General features: G+C 42.5%; 1 protein-coding gene across 1 annotated transcript; it reads right to left on the bottom strand.

Moving 5' to 3' along the window:
* Nucleotides 1-7,606: 7,606 nt before the first annotated feature.
* LOC119915339 (G-protein coupled receptor 39-like) lies at nt 7,607-8,826 on the bottom strand (the record flags this gene model as incomplete). The annotated part of the gene is made up of 1 exon (XM_038734874.1): nt 7,607-8,826. A coding segment is annotated over exon 1 (779 nt), but the record flags the coding sequence as incomplete, so codon positions are not given.
* Between the last annotated feature and the right edge of the window lie 210 nt (nt 8,827-9,036).

The raw sequence follows: 9,036 nt of genomic DNA, 5'->3' as shown, positions 1-9,036 counted from the left end.
TGAATATATTGCTTGGTTGCTTGCTTATTCCATTAGTTCTATTCGACTAAAAACTGAATTATTTTACTGACTTTTTGTATTTGGGTACAATGGAGGTATAAATATTAGAACATTATGACTTGTATATCAACCATAAACACATAACCCACTCTGTATCTGTCCTCATCAATATTTACATACATCAGTATTCTAGTCTTGGTTACACATAAAGCAATAAACCTTGACTGAAGGAGTGTGGAGATGGAGTGCGTACTGTGAACACCCCACACAATTTCTGCTAAGATAAAGTACAAGCAAACTGTTTGTATAAATGACTATCACACACCGAGGAGTGACATTACTGATTAAAAATCAGTCAAGGACGTCGGGTTTTAGTCTCAGATTTCTACTTCCTACTTTGCCAAAAAACATCAGTCTTCTCTATGCAGTAGGGAGTCGCCCATTTACCTTAATTTAATCCTAATAAAAGGATTATCTGCTGAAAACTAAAATAAAAACAAACAAAAACTCCACCTCACCTCACATCTGTTGACAGGCAGTAGTAGTGAAGGGTGGCACCTTCCAATAAAGCACAATTTAAAATGAACAACACAGCCAAACAGCTTTAATACATTTTAATATTGTATATGTGATGGCAGCAAAAGTTACTTCTTCCAAACAACATGGAGCAAGTAGATCCAGTTGATTTCACTTTCCTCTGTGCTCAGAGAAATATGAATATTTTTACTTTTCCGAGAAATGCAGCGTAGACTTATTAATTTCCAGATAGTATACAGGAATTGCCTGTGTGTGACTAGAAATAAAGTGAACATGGGAAAATAATAGTGTTCTTCAGACAGGATCACATGGTATATTTAGACTTGACTATGGCTGTGTCCGAAATCACTCACTACTCCTCTACATAAAGGGGAGTGAATGAGTGATGATTTTCAGACCCTGCCTATGTTGTCCTTTTTCATACCTTGCAGCTGATTCAAGTTCTTGCTGAGCACTTTATCGGAAAACAGATTTCCACAGCCCTGTCTCACAGTATTTAAAGGACCAAACTTTTGTTTTCAAGCTATAGCTCCTTTAATAAAAATCATTTATATTTTTACATTTTAACCACATTTTTTCAAATACATACTGTAGAGTTTTTAGAACAGCCATGCACATTTGTTGCATGTCTTCTCACATCTCATCTCTTTTTTCCCCGTCAAATCTGTACTGTCAACTCTCTTACACAATGTAGGGCTGGGCAATATGGACCTTTTTATGGATATGGATCTTTTTACAAGCCAGGTCTTCAGCACTGTCTCTCCCTCCGTGTTGTTGAGAGTTTGAGAGTAGACGGCTGCGTGCAGACGCAGAGGGAGGGGAGGGGCGGGGCTGCGCGGTGAGGGAGAGCGATGAGCAAACGCCGGCAGGACTTTACGGAAACATATTAATTAACTCAACATCAAAACGGTATTGTCTGATTTTATATCTCTTTTGAAATTATATCAGTATACCGGAATAGTTGGAGAAAGAAATACAACATCTCAAACACATCCGAGGTGGGCCAAAATCAACTGGACTTGGTTGAAGATACTCAAAGACGTTTAGCCTCCTCCAGAGGCTTTTCAATTCTTGCACGGAATCCCAGCCATATAGCCTCTGTGGGGTCATTATCAAGGTGATGGATACCACCTGGTTCGTTAGTGCTCCTGACTGTTTTACAACAGCAGCGAGGAGCATAAATATACATAAAGTTGGAGCCTCACTTAGGCCCATTATCAGCAACATCAATTCAATTACCTACAACATTGCCAAACACACATAAACCTCCTAGCCCCCTTGGTCAGCTAAACGCCTCACCACATCTAAAACTGCAGTGACTTTGTGAACAAAGTTTCAGGACTGAAACTTGACCCAGATGAAACCACGGTGTCCTGTGAAGTGACCTCTTTGTTCACTTGCATCCCCACCACGGAGGCAGTGGAAACAGTAAGGACACACTGCTAGAAGACAACACCCCGAATTACAGCCCAGACCAGATCTGTAAACTACTGGGTCTCTGCCTTAAAGAGGTGGTATTGTGCTTTTTGGCTTTTCCCCTCTCCTTTATTGAGTTATATACCTTTTTTTGTGCATGTAAAGGTTTGCAAAGTGAAAAAGGCCAAAGTCCAGACCAAAGGGAGTTCCCATCTCCCACAGAAAACTCTGCTCTGAACTGCCTGAAAACAGCTCGTTTGTCGTCCAGCCGTTTCCCTTTCATCCCTGTGATGTTACAGGGATGAAAGCTAAATGCACCTCACATAACGCTCGCCAAGCAGCTACTCCGACACGCCCTCAAAAATACTGGTGGAAAAACACTGAGCTGCAGCACGCAGCTCCTCTCCCTTCCAAACACTAGCTGCCCTCCAGGCAGTCAGTGGACATAAAGTTGTTCCTGTGATGTAGAGACAGAGCTCAGTTAAAACTTTATGGATGAAAGATACTTTTGTTACAGATTAATAACTCAGCACTCTGAAACTCTCGCTCCAGTCCATGTTGCCAAGCTGGTCGGCAACATGTACAGCTGAAACGAAGCCGTGTTTATTGGCTTCTCATTGACCCGCCCTTCACTGCTCTGATTGGCTAGTAGTCCTTAACTAGGAACTGCGCATGTTCAACTCCCAACAAAGATCATTTAGAGACAAGATGCATCACTCCATAGCTAAAATGAAGCCTTCAACACAGGGTGAAAAGAGGAGCTGCAGCAATGTGCAGTATGACGAAAATATGGTGTTTTATTGAAAATAAACCATGTAAACCTGTTTTGGTACCACCTCTTTAACACCAACTATTTCCAGAACAACGGGTGATTCTACAGACCTTAGGAAGGCTGTTCTGTGTGCTCACCAGTATTTCCTATTATGATCCGTGTTGGGCAAGTTACTCAGAATTTGTAATATATTACTAGTTACTTATTACTCCTTAAAAAAGTAATATTATTACTTTACTTATGACAGCGGGGGGAGGGTATTCTATCGTTGGACAGGTTTGTGCTGCGGAGCCAGGAGGTGCTGCACGAATATATGCTCCTCAATACAGCTCCTTAATCAAAAATTATTTTATATACGCCTAGTAAAAATTTGGAAAATCAATATGTGGCGGTCCGTGTTGATAATTATCCAAATTACTGGCCAATTATGGGAAACACTGCTTTCCCTACCACCGCCTTTCACCCTCAAACAAAGCAGTCTCTCCCGACTTAGCAGTTACTTGCCTTAGTAACTTGTAATAATATTACCGTTTTAGAAAAGTAATTGGTTACACTACTTAGTTACTGGGAAAAGTAATATTATTACTGTATAAAAGAGCGTTACTAGTAACGTGTTACTGCCCAACACTGATTGTGACCAACAACTACATGGAAGAAGTAGAAAGCAGAGCCCTGAACACCTTCAGAGGAACAGTACCGAACCACTGGTACAGATCCAAATTAAAACCACTGCCTGCCTCGGCTGTAAAAAGGCTGTTTAGAGCAGCAAGAGGGAACAAAAACAGTAAACTTATAACTTTATTTACTTATAACATATTGTGACAATAAACCTACCTACCTACCTAAAGCTGCAGACTGTAAAACCAAAGCATGAGCTGAAAGAGGCTAAAACCTTCCATAGAGCTGAGGGGAACTGCAGAGTCTGGTGATCTTTCTCAGCGGGTTTGTCACAACCAGGGACCCCTTTCACATTACAAATAGTCATTTCATCCATTGTTAGTATAAAAATACTGATTAGGGCAGCTTTAAATGAATAAGTAACTACTATATATCAGTGTTGTAGTTGATGCTGCTGGTGTTAGTGCGAAATAACAAATAGTTTATCGCTTCACTCACTAACGGACAAAGCTTAACATACTTTCCGACAGTAGGTCTTCATCCTACTAATGTGGAACATCTTTAACATAACCCCTGTCATCATCTTTCTTTCCCCTCTCTGTTCCTCAATCTGTTCCTGCTAATCATCACCGTCCACCCTCCTCCTCCTCATGACCATCACAGTCATCATCATCATCCTCATGTTCATCCTCATGTCCCCGTCCTCATCGGTTAACACCAGTCAATGTGAATATGTGTAAGCAGGTTCAAAATTACATCCATACAGCGGGACAGAAACAATTATGTTTGTTTCAGCCCATTAAGCTGCGCAGGGATTGTGACTAATGGATGAAACCCAATTTTATTCATTGCTTGTAATGCACCTGACCCGACCTCCACCCCCCCTTCCCCATCCATCCGAGTTCATCAGAGCACAGACACTCAATTTCATTCACACACTGTCCAATACTAAATACTTAATTAGATTGCTGAGGACATATGATTGGTAACTGAATCAGAGCACCCTAACCAGAGCGTCACGGTCCTGTACTCAAGGAAACAACACAGGTGTGGAAGAGTAGAAAGAATGTATTGCTCACTCATTTAGTACACAAAATCATTTGCATATGAAGAAGAAAATACATTTTGCGTTAATTTAGATGAATTGACACGTCAGTATTTTATTAAAACAAAAATGGCAAAGGAGCAAGCAGAAAGTCAGCATCTATCCATCACATGTTTTTTTCCTTACGGGATGCTGCAAGGCTGATTAACTGTCTCAGTGATTGTCAGTGTGGCTGATACATGGCTGTCCCGAGGACCTAAGCTTAGTTATAGTCACAGTGCTTGCCCCTCAACAGTTTAAAGGATGCATGCTATAGATTTTGTCATGGTGAACAACATCCCTTAGATCAGATTACAAGGGAGATCTGAGATTGTATCCCTAAACAGCGTCAAGTGTTAGTGTCTTATTTTTGTTCTAGTGTCCCTATGATACATTTAAGGTCGCTTCTCAAACTTTAAGACAGATACAATTGATACATCTGGCCCCCCAACATCCCCCCGCCAATTTAGATAGAGGAGAGGGTCAGTGTTCCAGACATATAAAAACAATGTTATACAATCCCCTCCTATTATTATCCTGTGTCTTACTCCTTCTATGTGGGATAATCATCTCCATTTCTCCTACTACAGTTCCCACGATGCTTTGGGGGATGTAAACAGGTATAATAAGTATAATGTTGCACAGATTCATTGAGTTACACTGCGGGCTACAACTTGAGCTCAGACATGAAGCAACTTTAGCATTCATCTGGAGTTGTGTTTCTGGGCACCTTACAAAAAGAAGTCTAATATTTACTCTTCTTTCAGCTCAGTTTTAGTCACCAACTAAACATGTAGCTGTAGTTGTGAGTGTCTGGTTTTTGCTCAATGTCGGACTGATCCAACATGACATCATGGGTGACTTTATTCAAACATATGTCACAACGGACTAACTAATGCTCGTCTCCAAAGTGGACACATGAGATCTCATGAGATCATATTTAACATCAAAATCAGTCATCTGGTCAAGAAGGCTTGTCCCTTTGTACAAAAATAAGGCAATCTGGCTATTCTATGCTGTCCTCACTATTCATGCTCCTAAATGAGGCCAGATGCTTTTGCAAATGTGCCCACCCATTTTAAAAATAGTGGCTTGTCTTCAGTTGCAGGTAGCAGCTGCAATGTAGATGGCAGGTATTACAAAGCTGCAGGTAGCAGAGCCATTTCTCAGCATGCGCTCTTGCTTTGCCATCTGCAATTAGAGAGACGGCTTTTCGACTGTCCTTCAAAACTGGCTGTGCATTTGTCTCCACTGTGCTGAACATACAAAATGAAAGGAGGGGTGGGCGATAACTACTCTCATGATATTACAGGGTCAAAAAAGTACAAAACGATGAAAATAATTTTTGGTTTAGATCTCACAATAGCTGTTGAGCTCCTCCTCCATGGAGCCGGTAGCCACGTTACTTTGCTTGCTGTTGCATTGTGTAACTGTGTAACGCCATTACGTCAATAAGTCTGAATATTTTTTAAATCATATTAATAATTATAGCGATATTGCGAATTATACGTCGTGAACGATATTACATGGCACACCCTAAAATTAAATAAAAACAATTAAAAGAGCGTTCTAATTGATTTGTGCACCCGTAAATCTACCTATAAAGAAACTTAACATTCACTATGTAGCGACGTAACAGCCGTTACAATGTTGTCCTCACAATGTTTCAAAACTTCGTATACAGTAGAGGAATCTGGAATGATGCTTTTTGAACATTATCTGATTTTTGTTTTGCCACTTGGGGGGCAGCAGTATAAAGTTGTTATGGTGAATGTGATTTGTGTGTTTGTTGTTTGGTGCTGGGCAGGTAGCGTGCAGTGAGTTCACCAGAGATATTTCATTGACAACCGCTACCTGCTGCTGCTGAAAACAAGGCTGTTGAGAGCAACACTCTGAAAGCTGAAAGACACTAAAACTCTCCATAGAGCTGAGGGGGGCTGCAGAGCTGGGTGATAATTCTGTTCTGTGTGTTTGTCACTAAAAGACACACCTTTCACATTATATGGAGCATATTGTTTTAGAAACAGGAAAATGTATTCCTTTCTGTATCCTTTACTAAGAAACTGACTAATATACATTTCCCCAGATATAACAGTGAGTTTATCTTTAACAGCTTTCCTCTCCAGTGGAAATCAGTTCCTGTGTCCTGCTTCTTGTCAGTGTACGACGTATTCATGTGGTCATTCTCTGTGACGGTCTGCTGTATAACCAAAGGACATTGGGAGTTTCTGTATTGGTGTGTCTCCTATTTCTTTTCATATCAGCCTGTCTGCAGTGGGGCATACCAGCATCCGTTAACATCTCTGAACTCCGTTTCCAGTGCTAGCTGATGTCCATTGGACCAAGACGGCGCAGATGTCCTCAGGATGTCCACCCCAGTGCTCACATTGCATTTATTCTGGAAATTCTGTTGGCATTGTTAGCACCCACTGCACACCTGGCTGCCTGGAAGGAGAGTCCTCCTCTCTGAGGTCTTCCATTAGTATTTTTGTTCAGTATTTTTTGGGGGGATACGTTTTGTGGGAGTCATTTTCTGAGTTAAAATATGGCCATTGAGCCCTTGGATATTGTAAATAGCGGCTACCTTAACAAAACTTGTGTCATAGCCTATATTCAGCAACTTTAATCCTGTCTCACCAAATGATGACTGGACAGCACGGAAAGACACGTCTCAAGGTAGACAGCAATCTTCAAGTTTGAAACATCGTGCAAATAAACATAAACAAGCAATAGTTAGCATCTCAAGATGGTTTTATCTGCAGTGTTTCTGTCAGTTCAAGAACACACCCTAAACAAAAGCAGCGTGTGTGTATGTGTGCGTTAGTGTGGGATATCAATCACTCGAAAGGTCATAACATTAGCCTGAACTTGTCTTTCTCACTTCCATGCATGGCTCAGAGTCAAGGTGTCTTAACTGCTGGTGGTAAACAGATGCTGTCTGACATGTCTGAACATCCCCAGCAGCGGTGGTGATAGAACATCACACAGGTCAACTGGCCCCCAAAGAACACATTTATGTTACCACTTTTCACTCTTTTATGTAGAAATTCCAAAAGGGTATGAAAACTTAAAAGTATACACACACACACACACACACACACACACACACACACTCACTCTAAACAGACACACCGGGAGCTCTTTGATATATATTTTTTGATATTAAACAAACAACCTACCAAGAAAAAATGATGGTCTGCTTCCTGGCTGTCCTGACCTTTGAACTTTCGTGCCTGGCGTCTCTTTGGGTCCCATTGGTGGCGCCATCCGTGGTTCCTAAATGCTTCTTAAGGACGACGACCATGGCCCGGCACATGAAGGCCACCCAGATCAACACCACCATGTAGACGATGAAAGCGATGAAGATGCTCACCCTGTACATCGTCCAGCGCTCCCTCAGATTGGTACAGAAAGTCAGGTTCTGGACGGGTGTGCTTCTTGCGATGGGAATGTGTCCCTGCGTCCCCGTGGCAATCAGCAGCGGCAGGGCCACGAGCAGGGACACCACCCAGGAGATGGTGATGAGGGCCATGGTGCGTCTTTCCCCAAAGGCTTTGAAGCGGAACGGGTGGCAGATGGCCACGTAGCGCTCAAAGCTCAGCGTGGCGACGTTGAGGATGGTAGCATAGCTGCAAGCCTCGAACAGAAAGTTGTAGATTTTACAGGACGCGTTGCCAGAGATGGACGAGAACGGGAACCAGATGGCGCTGTAGAGCTCCACCGGCATGCCGATGAGCAGCACCAACAGGTCCGAGCACGCCAGGCTAACCATATGGTCGGTGACGTTCTTCTGCAGGTAGCCGTTACGCTTCAGCACCTGGGTCACTCTGATTGTGATTGAATTACCCAAAATGCCCGTCACCAGGATCAGGCTGTAAAATACTGTCAGGAAGATTTTGGTGGGCAAGTTGGGTTCAAGCTCCCTCCAGTTTTTCTTATCTGCTATTTCCTGATTCATGGTGAGGGAGTGGTGAGCTCAGGTTTACCAGGTATTGATTTTTTCTTGTAGCTATTAGTTCTGCTGGGCGCCCTCCCGGTGATTAGAGCCGAGATCCAGGAGCGAGCAGTTTCCCAAGAGAGCACTTTACCCTCAAGCCTTTTCTTTGTCTGGAATTATTTCTTCAAGCAGGGAGGGGGCGGAAAAACTTCATATCACCGTAGGTGTATCATTTCAGGACACTCCACAGCAGAAAATACAAAGAATCCACCGCCGGCTACTTTTTACTATCTTCTCAATGTTCAGTGTCTTACCCCCCAAAATCCAGTGTGTGGCTCCAAGCCTGGTCCTTCTCCTCCCATTGCTGATGATCAACTTGAATCCCCGTGAGTCTTAACAGCTTCTAGTCCAGAGCTGAGTGTTTGTCTGTGAGTGTTCAACATACCCAAATTTCCTCCTCCCATCTGAGGGCAGGGCAGGGCAGTTAAACATTACACTACAACAGGCAGTGTCAGTGGTGAGGCCGGCTTTCATTTCTTATCAGTGCTAATGTGCCTCCCTGTCACAGAAACACTTGGTTTTCCTCCAAGTTGAGATTAGACATACCGTACAACTTGGAAACAATCTAGTAGTTTTGTAAGGAGATCCTAAAGGTGAAGCTGAACCTGAGAG

This window comes from Micropterus salmoides, unplaced genomic scaffold (assembly GCF_014851395.1).
Source record: "Micropterus salmoides isolate LMB-PRFRI ecotype aquatic unplaced genomic scaffold, ASM1485139v1 Ms_hic_scaffold_2076, whole genome shotgun sequence".
NCBI lineage: Eukaryota > Metazoa > Chordata > Actinopteri > Centrarchiformes > Centrarchidae > Micropterus > Micropterus salmoides.
Note: the sequence above shows the minus strand (reverse complement) of the source record. Positions and strands in the feature narration are given on the sequence as shown.